Below are 18864 nucleotides of genomic sequence, written 5' to 3'. Positions count from 1 at the left end.
CAGCGCACTGAATAGGCCTGGTTTTCAAAAGCGCAAAGCGGTAAATTTACGCCAGGTGGGAAGATATCATTACGCCGGCATTTAAGGCCGACACGCCCATTCTGGCCCATTCTGGGACTGCGCCACGCCCATTCGGCCTAAAGCGCATTTGGCAGCGTAAAGCCATGTAGATATATTCCCGAGGCAGGCGCAAGGCACGTTTTTTTGCATTTAAGGCCCGTTTTAGCGCCGAAGGCCTGTGGGAGAATAGGGCCCTGTGAGTCTCAATATTATTATTTTTGTCTAAAATGAATTTCTAAAATTTCCACATTTATTTGGATGACAATTGGCGGACCCCCTGCAGTACCTCCACGAACCCCCGAGGGCAGTGGTGCCCAATGTTTTTACATTTCAAATCTACTTTTTTACATTTTTCAACAGCACCCTCCCCCACCCGCCAGGGAGCAGAGTCTCCAGTACCCAGCTGTCTGTCGATGAACAGTGACTTTTCTATGGATAGACCTCTCAACTTCAGTAATGAACCTGGACCTTCAGACACAAGGTAAGAGGACTGGTTATACTGCAATGAGGAAATGTGATTTGATATCCTACAGTATTGAGGTGAGCTTGTATTTACAAGGCTGCAAATTAATGCTGAACAAACAATGACTCAAATTAAACAATGAATAATGAAAATTGAAGAAGAGCTAAGTAGGCTACAGATATGGGCTATATCTGGTGAACACAGAGCCCACTAACAGGTCTACAGCTCAGTTCCTGCAGCATATCGCTCAAAAGGCCACCTCCCTACTGAAGAAAGTATTTTCTATTCATAAGGGGGTCACGCGTTATTTCTCTATCATCACAATTAGCGGTATGTATATTTACATTTACATTCTGTCATTTAGCTGACGCTTTGTGAAAATGTAGGGTAGATTCAGTTGTTTAAAATTGAGGGTGTGGTGTTTATATTATTATAACAATAATTATTTGTATCGATCAATTACTCGAAATTTTAGGGGACTCAAATAGAATTCCATGTGACCCCAAGGTTGGGAAAGCCGGGAGTAGCCCCTCCCTCTCCACCACCCACGCAAACCACATACGTATTCAGATTGTCACTTGCTGATCAGTAAATCTTTAGTGAATTAAACTTTAGGACACAGATGTGTGAAACTCTCTGAGTATAAATTACATCATGCAAGTTCTTATGTGTTTTCCTGCAAAAATGGCTGCATAGTTTCTGTCTAAAACAGTTTAGTGGTAAATACATAGGTGGGTAAACTATCCAAGGTGAGTAGTTTACCCACTATAGGCTATGAATGAATGAATGAATTTATTTGGTGATAAGATAAAAAGAACAACAAGAAGTGGACAAGTACAAATATCAAACATATAAGTCAATAGCAAACATCACAGGAAATCACCGAGGATAAAAACACAATAAAGCCCTAGGGCTTATTTCCATTGTGGTCCCGGTCGTTGGTGTGAGAAATCACTCTGATTGGCTGGTCAGGGGTAGAGAAATCACTCTGATTGGCTGGTCAGGGGTAGAGAAATCACTCTGATTGGCTGGTCAGGGGTAGGGAAAACACACAAAACGCTCTGCTCATTTTCCAACTTCATCTCATCTGATCATTCCAATACACGGATGTTTTCACGACGTGTCTTTGGGAAAGTCCATCGCCTCTCGCTGCACGATACCCATTTAGGCCATGTCCACACGGAGACGGAAGTTATCTTTTTTTTTTTGGTTTCAGAAAAGTTTTCCATAAACATGGAATCGTTTCATGAAATGTGTGTATCCACATGAAACCACTGAATACCACTGAAACTGCTGTAGAATATATGCCAGGCCGGTAAGTGGCGCTGTAACGCTGCCACAAAGTACACCAAAAACAGAGAATAAGACAATCTCGTCAATAATGGCATACAACCTCTAGGGGCGCACAGTCTATAATGTGTATCTCACTGTAGCGAGCAGCTTAAACCCTTGGCTTTGTGGGGAGGTTTGCCATGTCGATGAATAAAATGATTAAACCTATAGGCTACAGGCAAATGCAGAGCTGTTTAGCAGGGCTGATGGTCTCCCTGTAGCCTACAATATAGAACGTTAACTATCGGTGACGTTCCTGATATCATCCACTTCCATGATCTTTAGACATGTTGCAAACACATCCCAGCGTATTGGCCGCTCCTGCACATCACAGCACAGGCTAAATGATGCAACATAAATATACATTATATAAACTCATGGCATAAATGTGTTTTTATTGAAAAAGTCGCGTCAAGTAAGCTAAAGTCTTGTTGGAGTGGACACGAGCGGACATCACAGACATCACAGTGCAACCGTGTGTTCCTCAAACCTCTCACTTCCCTATTCACGTTGTATTTGCGAGGGCTATATATAGGGCAAGCCGAGTATGTCGGTTACACTCAGGGTTTACATTTCATTTCATTTCATTTTGTCCAATATTAAAATATTCCAGAATTGCATGTTGTATTAAAAATAAATATAATTTCTATCTAACACGTTAAGCCTGATTTTGTTTGTGTTATTGTAAAAATTTAGCCGCCGCTAAGCCTTCTGGGAAATATCCGATGAAGGGAGGGAGGGGTGGATGGGAAGAGTCAGCTGTGTGGAGCCCTGAGGATGTTGTACACGCTGTTCTCCGTGTCCACTTGTTGCTGACGGTGGTAATAGGGGAGCATTATATACGTCTATATGACAAAAAACTTTAGCGGATACACCTAAACTCGTCTCCGTGCAGTGGACATGGCCTTAGTGTGGTTTCTCCTTATTATTCACCTCCACCTCTTCCTTTCTTCTTCCACAAGTAAAAGACCAGACAAGACCTGACAACACCAGTTCCATTTGCAACTTTTCATCTGACATATTCTCCATTAGAAGCCTACGTGGAGGTAGAAACCGCTCTTCAAAGAAATTACTGGTGTGGATAAAAGTGGTCACTTTAGACAGTCATTCGGGAACAGTAATAATATCCAACGCGGATTTTTATTTGCGGTTTCATTCAATGAGGAAATAGGCGTGTCTGGGGCTGTAGGAGTTGGAGCAGTCCATATTGCATTGTGATTGGCAGTTGTTAAAAACCACGCCTCTTTTGCGGGCACGAGCTCCAGTGCGCGGGCATTTTCATGTGCATGAGCTCTCAGCTTGATTAGAAAAACCTGGTTCGAGTTAACGAGTGGCAATCGACGTTTACAAGTTAACTACAATCGAGCTGATCTGGTTTAGACAAACCAGATCAAGGGACAGATCCTGGATCTTCTTATAGAACATTCGTGGTATAGGGCCCTGGCATCCTGGACACTTATCAACAGACCATGTTATCAAAACTCCAGATGTCAGAAAAACTGACAATGTGCAACGTTGCAAGAAGTTGTGTGTCTTTACTAGAGTTAATGATGATATGTATCAAACATTTGTGTTTGCAGAGGTCAGCACCACAGGCAGAGAGCAGATTCTCCAGTACCCAGCTGTCTGTCTATGAAGAGTGACCAGTCTAAAGACAGACCTCTAAACTTCAGTAATGAACCTGGAAAGAAAGACTGGTTCGACTGTGAGTCTCAATATTATTATCTTTGTCTAAAATGCATTTCCAAAATTTCCACATTTATTTTGATGAAAATTGACAGACCCCCTGCAGTACCTCCACGAACCCCCGAGGGCAGTGGTGCCCAATGTTTTTACATTTCAAATCTACTTTTACATTTTTCAACAGCACCCTCCCCCACCCGCCAGGGAGCAGAGTCTCCAGTACCCAGCTGTCTGTCGATGAAGAGTGACTTTTCTATGGATAGACCTCTCAACTTCAGTAATGAACCTGGACCTTCAGACACAAGGTAAGAGGACTGGTTATACTGCAATGAGGAAATGTTATTTGATATCCTACAGTATTGAGGTGAGCTTGTATTTACAAATGAATTTGCAAATTAATGCTGAACAAACAATGACTCAAATTAAACAATGAATAATGAAAATTGAAGAAGAGCTAAGTAGGCTACAGATATGGGCTATATCTGGTGAACACAGAGCCCACTAACAGGTCTACAGCTCAGTTCCTGCAGCATATCGCTCAAAAGGCCACCTCCCTACTGAAGAAAGTATTTTCTATTCATAAGGGGGTCACACGTTATTTCTCTATCATGACAATTAGCGGTATGTATATTTACATTTACATTCTGTCATTTAGCTGACGCTTTGTGAAAATGTAGGGTAGCTTCAGTTGTTTAAAATTGGGGGTGTGGTGTTTATATTATTATAACAATAATTATTTGTATCGATCAATTACTCTAAATTTTAGGGGACTCAAATTGAATTCCATGTGACCCCAAGGTTGGGAAAGCCGGGAGTAGCCCCTCCCTCTCCACCAGCCACGCAAACCACATACGTATTCAGATTGTCACTTGCTGATCAGTAAATCTTTAGTAAATTAAACGTTAGGACACAGATGTGTGAAACTCTCTGAGTATAAATGAATTCCAACATGCAAGTTATCATGTGTTTTCCTGCAAAAATAGCTGCATAGTTTCTGTCTAAAACAGTTTAGTGGTAAATACATAGGTGGGTAAACTATCCAAGGTGAGTAGTTTATCCACTATAGGCTATGAATGAATGAATGAATTTATTTGGTGATAAGATAAAAAGAACAACGAGAAGTGCAAATATCAAACATATAAGTCAATAGCAAACATCACAGGAAATCACCGAGGATAAAAACACAATAAAGCCCTAGGGCTTATTTCCATTGTGGTCACCACAATGGATATATGTGTGTGTGTGTGTATATATATATATATATATATATATATATATATATTCGATATTGTGAAATTCAATATCGCCCCAGACACACCAAGCCGACAGTCGGTCGTCGGCCATGTATGGGCGTCTGTCGCTCTAGTATTTGAGTCATTTTGAATCGCCGTCTGGTCGTTGGTGTGAGAAATCACTCTGTTTGGCTGGTCAGAGGTAGAGAAATCACTCTGATTGGCTGGTCAGGGGTAGAGAAATCACTCTGATTGGCTGGTCAGGGGTAGGGAAATCACTCTGATTGGCTGGTCAGGGGTAGAGAAATCACTCTGATTGGCTGGTCAGGGGTAGAGAAATCACTCTGATTGGCTGGTCAGGGGTAGGGAAATCACTCTGATTGGCTGGTCAGGGGTAGAGAAATCACTCTGATTGGCTGGTCAGAGGTAGGGAAAACACAAAACGCTCTGCTCATTTTCCAACTTCATCTCATCTGATCATTCCAATACGTGGATATTTTCACGACGTGACTTTGGGAAAGTCTATTGCCTCTCACTGCATGATACCCATTTAGTGTGGTTTCTCCTTATTATTCCTTTCTTCTTCCACAAGTAAAAGACCAGACAAGACCTGACAACACCAGTTCCATTTGCAACTTTTCATCTGACATATTCTCCATTAGAAGCCTACGTGGAGGTAGAAACCGCTCTTCAAAGAAATTACTGGTGTGGATAAAAGTGGTCACTTTAGACAGTCATTCGGGAACAGTAATAATATCCAACGCGGATTTTTATTTGCGGTTTCATTCAATGAGGAAATAGGCGTGTCTGGGGCTGTAGGAGTTGGAGCAGTCCATATTGCATTGTGATTGGCAGTTGTTAAAAACCACGCCTCTTTTGCGGGCACAAGCTCCAGTGCACTGGCATTTTCATGTGCAGATCAAGATCAAAAGACAGATCCTGGATCTTCTTATAGAACATTCGTGGTATAGGGCCCTGGCATCCTGGACACTTATCAACAGACCATGTTATCAAAACTCCAGATGTCAGAAAAACTGACCATGTGCAATGTTGCAAGAAGTTGTGTGTCTTTACTAGAGCTAATGATGATATGTATCAAACATTTGTGTTTGCAGAGGTCAGCACCACATGCAGAGAGCAGAGTCTCCAGTACCCAGCTGTCTGTCTATGAAGAGTGACCAGTCTAAAGACAGACCTCTAAACTTCAGTAATGAACCTGGAAAGAAAGACTGGTTCGACTGTGAGTCTCAATATTATTATCTTTGTCTAAAATGCATTTCCAAAATTTCCACATTTATTTTTTTGGAAAATTGACGGACCCCCTGCAGTACCTCCACGAACCCCCGAGGGCAGTGGTGCCCAAAGTTTTTACATTTCACATCTACTTTTACATTTTTCAACAGCACCCTCCCCCACCCGCCAGGGAGCAGAGTCTCCAGTACCCAGCTGTCTGTCGATGAAGAGTGACTTTTCTATGGATAGACCTCTCAACTTCAGTAATGAACCTGGACCTTCAGACACAAGGTAAGAGGACTGGCTATACTGCAATGAGGAAATGTGATTTGATATCCTACAGTATTGAGGTGAGCTTGTATTTACAAGGCTGCAAATTAATGCTGAACAAACAATGACTCAAATTAAACAATGAATAATGAAAATTGAAGAAGAGCTAAGTAGGCTACAGATATGGGCTATATCTGGTGAACACAGAGCCCACTAACAGGTCTACAGCTCAGTTCCTGCAGCATATCGCTCAAAAGGCCACCTCCCTACTGAAGAAAGTCTTTTCTATTCATAAGGGGGTCACACGTTATTTCTCTATCATGACAATTAGCGGTATGTATATTTACATTTACATTCTGTCATTTAGCTGACGCTTTGTGAAAATGTAGGGTAGCTTCAGTTGTTTAAAATTGGGGGTGTGGTGTTTATATTATTATAACAATAATTATTTGTATCGATCAATTACTCGAAATTTTAGGGGACTCAAATTGAATTCCATGTGACCCCAAGGTTGGGAAAGCCGGGAGTAGCCCCTCCCTCTCCACCACCCACGCAAACCACATACGTATTCAGATTGTCACTTGCTGATCAGTAAATCTTTAGTGAATTAAACTTTAGGACACAGATGTGTGAAACTCTCTGAGTATAAATTACATCATGCAAGTTCTCAGGTGTTTTCCTGCAAAAATGGCTGCATAGTTTCTGTCTAAAACAGTTTAGTGGTAAATACATAGGTGGGTAAACTATCCAAGGTGAGTAGTTTACCCACTATAGGCTATGAATGAATGAATGAATTTATTTGGTGATAAGATAAAAAAGAACAACGAGAAGTGGACAAGTGCAAATATCAAACATATAAGTCAATAGCAAACATCACAGGAAATCACTGAGGATAAAAACACAATAAAGCCCTAGGGCTTATTTCCATTGTGGTCCCCACAATGGATATATGTGTGTGTGTGTGTGTGTGTGTATATATATATATACCGTATATATATATTTATAAAACGGCTCTCTCAAATCAAGCAATCTGATTGGTTCACAGCCATTGTATAAATCCAATAACCCACTCCAATAACCCATGGCCATGGGTTATTGGTTGCCATGGCAACTCTCTTACTAAAAGCCTTTGGTTACCTCAAAAAAAACAAATGGCGGAGACAGCTGTCAGATCCTTGTGAATCGATCTTCGCTTATAACTTTACTAATACTTTGCAGAAAATTATGTTTTGTACAAGAATAGATGCAGGCTAATGTCTTCTTTGCAAAAAAAAGGCTGTTAACCCCGCATTTAACCCCGTAACGTTAGTTGGTGTCGGGCTTTGCAGAAAGCACTCAGCTTCTCAGCAAGCGCTGAGAATGCAGCGCTGCGCTCGAGCTGCCTGTCGGGCTTTCCAGAAAGCTCTCAGCTTCTCAGCAAGCGCCAGGATTGGCCAATGTCAACTTCAGTCTCCAGAACGATCCAATCAAATCACCCGCACGTCTATCTTCTTGCTAGAGGTCCCGCCTTACAGTAGTGTTTCAACTGACTCAATCAGAATACCATGCCAGTCGGACTTATAGTATTATTATTATATTTATATTATCATACTTGGAAACCGTTTTATAAAAGCAATATAGCACTCGAGCAGCGTGTGTTGTGGCATATATCCCGCCGAGTGGGATAACAACTGATCAGCGGGATATATTTGCCACAACACACTAGCTCTCATGCTATATTGCTTAAATATATACCGTAAAACTGCCAATAAGGGCTTATTATGCTAAAGCAATTTGGACCCGGCCGTAAAAGGAAGACCCGGCGGCAATTAGAGTCAGGCGGTTATTTCCATTTGGGCATAATTGAGCCAGGCGGTTATTATTTTTTGAACAGAAATGCCTGCTCAGCAAAAATGGAAAGTATCAAATTGCTTATTTAAACCAGTGAGATAGTACTTAGTACACACAAGAGGGTAGGTACAGGCAGTTTAAACCAGTGAGATAGTACTTAGTACACACAAGAGGGTAGGTACAGGCAGTTTTGCATGCCTAGTATTGTACAACGGACTGGAATGAACGAAAACAATTGCCTTCGTCTTCATCGCCATCATCATCCAACTACTGTATCAGTTCATTGCTCTCCTCTTCTCCCTCTGCCAAGCAGCCATACCATATTTTAAACAAGTAACATTAGCCTACCGCTCACACATTCAGTTGTTTGTGTTTCATTGGAAAGAAGTCATAGCAATGTTATTAGTCTTGCTTGCCAGACACTCCCAGCAAAGCAGAAGGCACGCTAACGTAGCTAGCTACCAAGCTAACGCCAACCAAACAAACAGCACTGCAGCACTAGCGTTAGACAAAACAAGGAGACTTACCAAATAGTAGGTAGACGCCCTTTTCCCACATGCGCTTTGTACCGCAAAATGACCGGAACGTGGTGTAATGCCTGCATGTGAGAAAGGCGCCGTGCCGGTATAAGCGCGACCCCGTCGTCCCCGACATTTCACCACTTTCGACCTAGTCAGAAGAGCGGTATGCTCTTAAGGGGACGCAAGTGGAAACGGTTCCAGTCATTTTCCGCGACAGCGGTCCTTCAATCATGGGCGAGGAGTAGCCTACACACGTTGCTTAATGTTCCAGCGGGCATAATCTAATCATTCGCGCACATTAAAGCAAACTGGCGAAATGATCTTGTGATAGCCTAATAAGAGCAGTAGCCTATGTCAGCTTGCTGATTTCCGAAGGCAACCCCGGACACATCAAACGAAGCCAGTCTGCTTTCTCTACATACATACAAGCGTTGAGCAGCTTGCAAGCCTTTCTCGCTGTGTCTGTCCTGTGGCTGCTGCTCTCGAGCAGAGAGGGGAGGGGGAAATCGGCTGTGTTGATTACGCTGGCGGCTTGACGCTGCTCTTAAGTCAAACGAGTGTGATTTATTGTGTGACAACTGACAAGCGAACTTATTTCGAGTTTTGCCGACCCCCCAAATAAGCTCCCCCCTCCCCCCGCCCCCCCAACATACAGGAAAATTCGCTGATAGATTCCCACATGCGCGAGCAGAAGTGTGAAGGGAAATGTCTGATATTGACTTACAGGTAATTTTCCGGTACGCATGTGGGAAAACGGCTCAAGTTTCCAATACATGTCCAGTATAATGGGTATAATCCATACTGCATTTATGATCGCTGTTCCGCTGAGAGAAATGCACTTTTACAAGGCACAACTGAGCTACGTTAGCGTAAGTTGCCCACTGCTCCTGGTTTGACAGCGTCTCAGCACGTTGCCTACAGGAATCCGTAGCATTAAACAATGCGGTATGCATACTTGAAACATGTCAGTTACAGCATGTATAAATAAAATATAAAACTGTCTGACAGGATGAAACTTCCGCCTGACTTCCTCCAAAACAACGTCATTACCGTTTCTTGCTCTCTTGTGCTTCGGGTGTGTTCGGTAGCTCGCGGCTTGGTTCGTGACGACAAAAACAACAATAACAACGGTAACCAAAAAAATATTCCATTTCCGGCCCCGGCGGCAAAAAGAGTCAGGCGCTTATTATGCTAAATCAATTTGGACCCGGCGGGAAATGGAAGACCCGGCGGCAATTAGAGTACCGGCGCTTATTGGAAGAATTACGGTATATATATATATATATATATATATATATATATTCGATATTGTGAAATTCAATATCGCCCCAGACACACCAAGCCGACAGTCGGTCGTCGGCCATGTCTGGGCGTCTGTCGCTCTAGTATTTGAGTCATTTTGAATCGCCGTCTGGTCGTTGGTGTGAGAAATCACTCTGTTTGGCTGGTCAGAGGTAGAGAAATCACTCTGATTGGCTGGTCAGGGGTAGATAAATCACTCTGATTGGCTGGTCAGGGGTAGAGAAATCACCGATTGGCTGGTCAGGGGTAGAGAAATCACTCTGATTGGCTGGTCAGGGGTAGAGAAATCACTGATTGGCTGGTCAGGGGTAGAGAAATCACTCTGATTGGCTGGTCAGGGGTAGAGAAATCACTGATTGGCTGGTCAGAGGTAGCTGATTGGATGGTCAGGGGTAGAGAAATCACTGATTGGCTGGTCAGGGGTAGAGAAATCACTCTGATTGGCTGGTCAGGGGTAGAGAAATCACTGATTGGCTGGTCAGGGGTAGAGAAATCACTCTGATTGGCTGGTCAGGGGTAGAGAAATCACTGATTGGCTGGTCAGGGGTAGAGAAATCACTCTGATTGGCTGGTCAGGGGTAGAGAAATCACTCTGATTGGCTGGTCAGGGGTAGAGAAAACACACAAAACGCTCTGCTCATTTTCCAACTTCATCTCATCTGATCATTCCAATACACGGATATTTTCACGACGTGACTTTGGGAAAGTCTATCACCTCTCGCTGCATGATACCCATTTAGTGTGGTTTCTCCTTATTATTCCTTTCTTCTTCCACAAGTAAAAGACCAGACAAGACCTGACAACACAACTATATATATATATATATATATATATATATATATATATATATATATATATATATATATATCGCCTCTCGCTGCATGATACCCATTTAGTGTGGTTTCTCCTTATTATTCACCTCCGCCTCTTCCTTTCTTCTTCCACAAGTAAAAGACCAGACAAGACCTGACAACACAACTATATATATATATATATATATATATATATATATATATAAAAGACCAGACAAGACCTGACAACACCAGTTCCATTTGACACTTTTCATCACTGCTTTGTTTCATTAATCAGGTCTCACACAGGTGCAAATCGTACGTACTTGTTGCAGCATGAACTGGTTGTTCCTGGACCAACATTTCCTCCTAGTTTGGGCCGGGAAAACCCCGCCCCGAACTCATTTGATTGGTCGCCGCAATTGCTTCTTCCTGAAAACGTGTGACAAGTAAAAAAGATGTGGTTAAGATTAGGATTAGGGTTTTCTTATCTAACCACGACCATAACCAAACCCTAACCCTAACCACATTGTTGTACTTGCCTAAACCTAATGTTTTATAAAAATGTGTGTGGTTAGGGAAGGGCTTCTAGTCATGAGTCCAGACAGGCAGCTTGCAGGCAAGTGTTCGCTAAGCCTTGGCTGAGGAGCTCTTTACCTGAGATGATGAGAGCTTCCTCAGCATCATAGATTTTCAGCCTAGCTACCAGGCCAAGCCCCAGCAGCAGCCTAGCTACCAGGCCAAGCCCCAGCAGCAGCCTACAGTAGCTACCAGGCCAAGCCCCAGCAGCAGCCTAGCTACCAGGCCAAGCCCCAGCAGCAGCCTAGCTACCAGCTGAACCACCAGCAGTCTGTGTGCCTGCCTCTCCTGAACCGACTAACCTGTGAAGAGCCCATCCTGATTGTCTTCATAAAGACACAGATACCTTCACAATGTTCATAATGTGTTTCTCTCAGGATGCAGCAGGAGAGAGCAGACTCCCCTGAACCCAGCTGTGTGTCCATGAAGAGTGACCGGTCTATGTCTCACCCTTTTAACTTCAAAGATGGACAGCACTCTACTGATCTGAGGTATTTATTTAAAACTGATGATCACAACAGATGCTGTTGTCAGATTCACAGTTATCAGATGTAGAATTGGTCCGATCCTTCATCACATCCAATCAGAGCAGCATTTACACAGTTGAGTTCATTGTGTGTGTGTGTGTGTGTGTGTGTGTGTGTGTGTGTGTGTGTGTGTGTGTGTGTGTGTGTGTGTGTGTGTGACCTTATATGACCTCATACATCATGTCTTCTCAACAGAGTCGAGGAGAGGTCACAGGGTTCCAGTGGTCCGTCTGCCCAGGAGCATCAAACAGACCTGGACTCCGTATTTACGGTGTGAAAAGAAATAACACAATTTACTTCAGCTACACACAAAAACACCCTGTACTTCACCATCAAGTGAAATCAACCTGTTACAAAAAGGACAGAGGCTACTGTATCACGGCTAGTTATTATGGTTAGGAGTTACTAAGGGGGTATTCACATCTCGTTTGGAGCAGTTGTTTCGAAACAGAGAGCGTTTTCCCCCTTGGTGCGGTTCGTTTGGGGGAGTGTGAACACAGCAATCGCACTCAGATGCGGGACAAAACAAGCGGACCGAGATCGCCAAGAAAGGGTGGTCTCGGTCCGCTTTAAACAAACTCTGGCGTTTTGGCGACTTGTGAAACTAGCGTTTGCATAAATAAACTTTGAGGGATTTTTACATCATCACATCAGCAGTTTGAACTCAATCAACTTATCTGGTATAAATAAAAACAAGTCGTGGTAATCAGAGCCAGCCTTCTTTGTGATAAGATTGTCTGGTTCAATCAGACAATCAGACTGATTGCATGTCTCCCTCTAAAAGGCCGTAGGCTATTATTAAATTATTTATTCATATTTTATTCCTGACAGGACAGGTGTTCATATGCGTAATCTTCTGAAGAGTCTCCGTGATAGTAATAGTAGACGTTGCGAGGGTCTCCAAATTCCCGATAGATAGCCTAAATAGGCTATCTGCAGATCCCTCCCTCCCTCTTTCTTTCTCTCTCTCTCTCCTCGCATGGCACACGCCCGACGTAGCCTGATGTAGGTCTAACAAAAACGCATTCTTATAATCATAGAAAATCTCTGGGAATTATTTTTGCATCCTGGGAGGCTATTAGCCTATCAGAGTGTCTCCTGGCCAATCCAGGAAGTTTGGCAATACTATTTGGATCGTTTGATTTGTGGCTGTGTGAACACAAACGAACCAAGGCACAAATGCAACAATTGTATCAATTAAGCCCCTGAATCGGAACAAAGCAAACAACCTAGAGGTGTGAATACACCCTTAGGATGATGTCATTTAATGGACAAGAGAAACCTTTGACCTAAATATGCCAGTCCAGTACTTTCCCTACAGCCCCCCCTAACGGTACACCTCCAGTACTACAATAATATAAGCAACATCCTAATAAGTACTAAGAATAAGAAAGAAAGAAAGAAAGAAAGAAAGATGGATTTCTAAAAATTAAGAAAGTTATCTGACTACTGTCATGATTGTAATTTTCTGCAGGCCGTAGCATACAGTATAAACCATTCTGGTCATTATAATGTCCCAACCCAGTCTCACAAAGAATTGTGACATGGTAACGTGGGTCCACAGCCCAGATGTTCTACTTTCACCAAAACACATTTAAAATGGTTCAGAAATAAAGTTTGTGCCCCTAGCAACAGTGGGATATCCAGACATCAATCAGATCTAATGGCCTTTTCAACATTACTAGCTCGCCGGCTTTTTCTTTTTAGCTGGATATCGCCCACACCTCCATCACACTCACGCTGGATTCGTGAGCTAATGTCATTTCTTAAACTAGAAAAAGTCAGATGCACAGTCCAGGGTTCTCTGGAAAAGTTTGAAATGACTTGGCACCCCTTCTTAGATTATTACCATAAGGAATTTGATGCAAGAACTTTAGATTAGTAGCCCCCAACAGCTCTACCCTACCCTCTTCCCACCCCCCTCTTGTTCTTTCCTTGTCTCTATTATTTATTTTTTATTTATTTATTTATTTATTTATTATTATTTATTTATTTTACACTTGGTTGTCATTGCATCACAATTATTCAGGAGATTGTATACATGTATGACATCATGCAACCTTGCACCTATTTTGTATTGTCTGTCTTCTACGGGGTTTGTTTTTTCTTGTTTGTATTGTTTAAAAACGAATAAAAACAATTTGAAATAAAATAAATAAAGTTTGTTTGACCACTAGAGGGCAGGGCCGAGGCGGGGATGATGCTCCCACAACTCGCTACTGCGTTATTTCGAATCCACATAGGTTACGCCAAAACCATGCCCTGTGCCCGCCTACGCAGCAGTCAAGCGCCGCCCGGGATTGGCCAGGAGCAAGTCTTTTGTCTTCTTTTGACAGCTGGAATCTCCCACACCACAAACACTGCACGGCCCGCAGCCCAGCGATTTCATGAACCAACTGAATTGTTCTTGATAGCGGACATTGAAAATAAATTACTGTAATAACGCCAATGAAAACATAACACAAGCTTTTAACACACAATCGATTTTTAAACATTTATTTCAAAACATCATTGTAAAATTCAGGCCTTTAGCCAAAGCTTCAATAACAGCTCAGCTGACAGTTTAACCTGCAAATGAAAAATATAAAAAATATAAAATTAAAAATACAATAGGCTACAGCACTTAGGCCTAGCATCCCCCCCCCCCCCCCCCCCCCAGTCCAGCCGTTTGTTCCAGGCCAGTGAAGTCCCAACAATCTCCAAAAACATGCAATAATATAATAGATAAAAAGTTGAATCATACACAATAAATAAAACCAAAAGTAAAGGGTTAGCCTTCCCAATGGCCAAGGGCAGCATCTGTTATTCTGGCCTCATAATAAGCACTGAGGCGGGTGGTCAGAAAGTCAAATAATATTAAAATACATTGTATGCTTTGGTGCGATGTACTGTAGGATTCTGTCTTTCAATATCCTCATTGCAGCCTCGCTGCAGCCTCGCTTGGTGTTGTTGCTTCTCACAGGAATGGTGTCCCTGTAACAGAGAGCCCAACATGAGCGATGAGCGCCTGGCCAATCCCGGCGCTTGACTGCTGCGTAGGCGGGCACAGGGCGTGGCTTTGGCGTAACCTATGTGGGATTCGAAATAACGCCTCGCTACTGGGGCAACTCGGTGGTCACAGCCGGCTCAGTAACCAGGAAGTAGCTGTGGACTGAGGCAGAAACTGATGTTCACATTCAACTATTTTAGAGCCATTGTTGTGAAACTAGAAGGCTTTGTGCTGTGGGTCAACATTTCTATTCCATAATTATTTGTGAGATCATGTTGAATCTCCATGCTGCACTCTTTAGATCAGTGCAGGCTTTCAGTCTCTGAAGATGGATGTAATTTTGTCTGCAGATTTTAGTATGAAGGTTTAATATGTATATTATTCTGTTCCAGCTGCTTGAGGAGAACATCGTCACCTTTGTGAAGACGGAGCTGAGAAGGTTCCGGAGGGTTCTGAGTCCAGATGAGGCAGAATGCTCAGAGAGTCAGACGGTGGAGGAGGAGGTGGATGGTGTGGAGGAAGAGCCAAGGAGGAGCAAAGAGGCTTTTCTAAACATCACACTGCTCTTCCTGAGGAGAATGAAGCAGGAGGAACTGGCTGAGGAGCTGCAGAGGAGTAAGAGTCTTTAACAGCTTTAAAGGGATAGTTTGGTTTGTTTGAAGTGGGGTCCTATCAGCTAGTTGCATACACTAACTGAAATAGGTACAGTGTTCTGGACGCTGAGCGCACCGTTTATCGAGACCCAGCACTCTAAGCAACAGCCTCCACAGCTCTGTCTCTCTACTCTGTCTCAATACTCAAATCAGTTTTTCATTCCTTGGTTCTCTCCCATTTAGAATACTGCCCTGTAATCTGGTCCTCTGCTTCACAATCTGATCTGCTTCACAATCTGATCTGAAAAAGTTGCAGGTTGCTCAAAATAAGGCGGCTCGTTTAGCACTCAGTTGTTCATACAGAACAAGTATAAACTTCATGCATGCACGGCTGTCGTGGCTGATGGTTGTACAGAAAATGTCTCTGTGTCTCTTAATGTTACTGCGGAGCATAATTAGTCATAACAAACCATCCAGCTTGGCTGATCAGTTACATATGACCTCTGGGCATGGATACAGCACTAGAGGTGCTGCGGCTGGTCACTTTACACTCCCAGCTCCAAGAACCAATTTTCTGAAAATTACCATTATATTGTAACGTGTCGGGTAATCCAAGTATTACCTGTAATGTGATGTGCAACATAAGTGTATAGGAACTAATGTGTGTGGGTGTGTTCCTAGGGGAAACGGGGTATATAGGACCAGCGGCCGGGGTGCCGGTGTGAGTCTAGCTATGGAGCGAGCTGAGACGGTCGCTATGTGTAGAGCTAGCTCTGTGAAGCTAGCTGCTAGGAGCTAAAGAAGCCTGTGAATAAAGACCCTGTACCAACTACAACTCTCCGTTCTTTGGCGTATCACCGATACGTTACATTGGTGTCAGGCAGTAAAGCGGTAGCGCCTCTGATTCGGTCGAGAGGGGAGAGAGTGAGGAGGAACAACGGAGAATAGTTGGAGATCAAAGGCTCGAGCGACCTAGCGGTAGCGAGCTAGCTGTGTGAGCTAGCTGCTACGAGCGCCACGTGTGATGGTACGCCTAGAAGAAAGCCTGTCGGCGAACGGGAGAAAAGAGGGGCTGACGACAGAGATCAGCTCGATGCTGGCGGGCATGGAGGCCCGTGTGTTGAAAGAAGTCAGACGGCTGGTGGAAGGAACTCCTGCCTGGGCAGTGGAGGTATTGCGGACGCTGCGAGAAGTCATGCAGCGGTTGGATTTGATGAGCGCAGAGGGAGCGCAGTGTGAAGAACAGCCGGAGGAGCCACAAAATAGACTGTGTTGGAGCTGTGGAGAACCGGGCCATGTGGCGAGGTGGTGCCGAGGCGCTCCCGGGAGACGGACCGGGTATGCGGGACAACGACATGGACAGCAGGGAGCCTGCTGGGCATGCGGCGCGATCGGACATTTAGCCAGAGAATGTCAAGAAGCTGTCGGAGATTGGAGAACAGCGGGAGAGGAGAGACGGGCACGCGCCGGACAGGTGAGGCTTTGTTGGGCTTGCCAGTCGCCTGAACATTTAGCTAGAGACTGCACTAAGAGTGCGAACGCTGGAAGAGACACACAGCCGGGGGAGCAGCCGGAACAACAGGCAGAGGAGCAGCGGAGTAGCGGAGCAGTGGAGCAGCCTGAGCAACAAGCGGCGGAGCAGCGGAGCAGTACAGAGCCGATTGTTCTGGGCAGGAGAGTGACTGTTGAGCCGGCCCAGGCTAGCTGCTCTGGAGCGGGGATCGTTTTGAACAGCCAGAGGGAAGTGAGCGACATCATCTGCAGAGCTGTTACAGTCGGGGGAGCGGCGCTCGTGTCCCCGGGGGAGCGAGAGGGGTCGGGGCCGGAGGAGACGGCCCGGCCAGGCCGCTGCACAGCCCCGACGGCTGCACTGCAGAAAGCCGAGGCGGAGATCGACGCCGATGGTGTTCGCCCTGCTGTCCTCAACACGCCGCACCCTGGGGGAGAGGGACGGGAGGACGAGCGAGGGCAAGAGGTGGAGCAGATAGACGAAGACAGGGCCATCTGGGAGGTCGACGGGCATGAGAGGAGATGCAGACAGATGGAGGATGCGGATATCGGTCCGGTGTATGCGTGGGTGGCGGCCGGACGCCGGCCCCCTGTGGAGGAGATTCACATGTTTTCCGGTGCCACGAAAGGACTGTGGAACATGTTTTCGGACCTGCAACTGGGTGGAGCTAGGGTTTTAGAGAGAAAGGGGCACGGGAAAAGCGGGACACAGTGGGTGGTACCCGGTTGCCTGCGAGAATTGGCACTGAAGTGGATGCACAAGGGCCCATACGGTGATCGTGGGACCGAAGAGACACTCAGCCTCATCCGTGGACATTTCTACTGGGGCAAACAAAAGGAGGACGTGCGGAGATACTGCAGGGAGTGTGAGGTCTGTGGGGCACAAAAGGTGGGACAGACGCTTTAAAAGGGGGGATGGAAATAGTGGTTGAAGTGAAGTGGGATAAGGTGAATAAGAAAAAAAGGTTTAAATGAAGGTAATGGAAAAAGAATGATGTAAATGTTGGGGTTATTGTCTAACTGAAATGATATGTGGGTTGAATTTAAATGAATGGGGAAAGAGGAAAGAAATGATGTCAATGTGATGGGTTTGAGTTAAATTGAAGATGAGTGCAAAGAGAAAAGAGGGAATGTAAATGTTGGGGCTTGTGTTAAGTGAAAATGTTGGGGAAAAGGGTGCTAATGAAAAGAAATGCAAATGGTGGTGGTGGAATGAAAATTAAGAAGTAGTGAAATAATAAGAGACAAATTGGGGGAATACAAAATGTTGTGGGGTGGTGTGTTTTGGTACAGGGGGATATGTGTGGGTTGTGGGTGTTAACGTGGGCGTTAACAAATGTTGGATGAGGAGTATGTAACGTGTCGGGTAATCCAAGTATTACCTGTAATGTGATGTGCAACATAAGTGTCTAGGAACTAATGTGTGTGGGTGTGTTCCTAGGGGAAACGGGGTATATAGGACCAGCGGCCGGGGTGCCGGTGTGAGTCTAGCTATGGAGCGAGCTGAGACGGTCGCTATGTGTAGAGCTAGCTCTGTGAAGCTAGCTGCTAGGAGCTAAAGAAGCCTGTGAATAAAGACCCTGTACCAACTACAACTCTCCGTTCTTTGGCGTATCACCGATACGTTACAATATATTTAAGCAATATAGCATGAGAGCCAGTGTGTTGTGAAGAATATATCCCCCTGATCAGTTGTTATCCCACGAGGCCGCAGGCCGAGTGGGATAACTGCTGAGCAGGGGGATATATTCCACAACACACGCTGCTCGAGTGCTATATTGCTTTTATAAAAGGGTTCCAAGTATAATAATATAATAATAATAACACTATAAGTCCGACTGGCATTTTATTCTGATAGAGTCAGTTGAAACACTACTGTAAGGCGGGACCTCTAGCAAGAAGATAGACGTGCGGGTGATTTGATTGGATCGTTCTGGAGACTGAAGTCGA

The 18864-nt window shown here is 44.4% G+C and overlaps 1 protein-coding gene across 1 annotated transcript in view; it reads left to right on the top strand.

The window, feature by feature from the left end:
• LOC310791534 (NACHT, LRR and PYD domains-containing protein 3-like) overlaps positions 1 to 18864 on the top strand; it is a gene marked incomplete at its 5' end in the record, with an annotated part of 89673 nt that overhangs the window by 12043 nt on the left and 58766 nt on the right. Inside the window, 8 exons of the mRNA XM_083653208.1 lie at positions 421 to 541; positions 3436 to 3560; positions 3723 to 3843; positions 5886 to 6010; positions 6174 to 6294; positions 11674 to 11787; positions 12019 to 12094; positions 15205 to 15322. Coding sequence (XP_083509334.1) covers positions 421 to 541; positions 3436 to 3560; positions 3723 to 3843; positions 5886 to 6010; positions 6174 to 6294; positions 11674 to 11787; positions 12019 to 12094; positions 15205 to 15322 — 921 coding nt within the window. The remainder of the gene's footprint in view (positions 1 to 420; positions 542 to 3435; positions 3561 to 3722; positions 3844 to 5885; positions 6011 to 6173; positions 6295 to 11673; positions 11788 to 12018; positions 12095 to 15204; positions 15323 to 18864) is intronic.

This window comes from Poromitra crassiceps, assembly GCF_964638095.1.
Source record: "Poromitra crassiceps genome assembly, chromosome: 16".
In the NCBI taxonomy this organism is placed as follows: domain Eukaryota; kingdom Metazoa; phylum Chordata; class Actinopteri; order Beryciformes; family Melamphaidae; genus Poromitra; species Poromitra crassiceps.
Note: the sequence above shows the minus strand (reverse complement) of the source record. Positions and strands in the feature narration are given on the sequence as shown.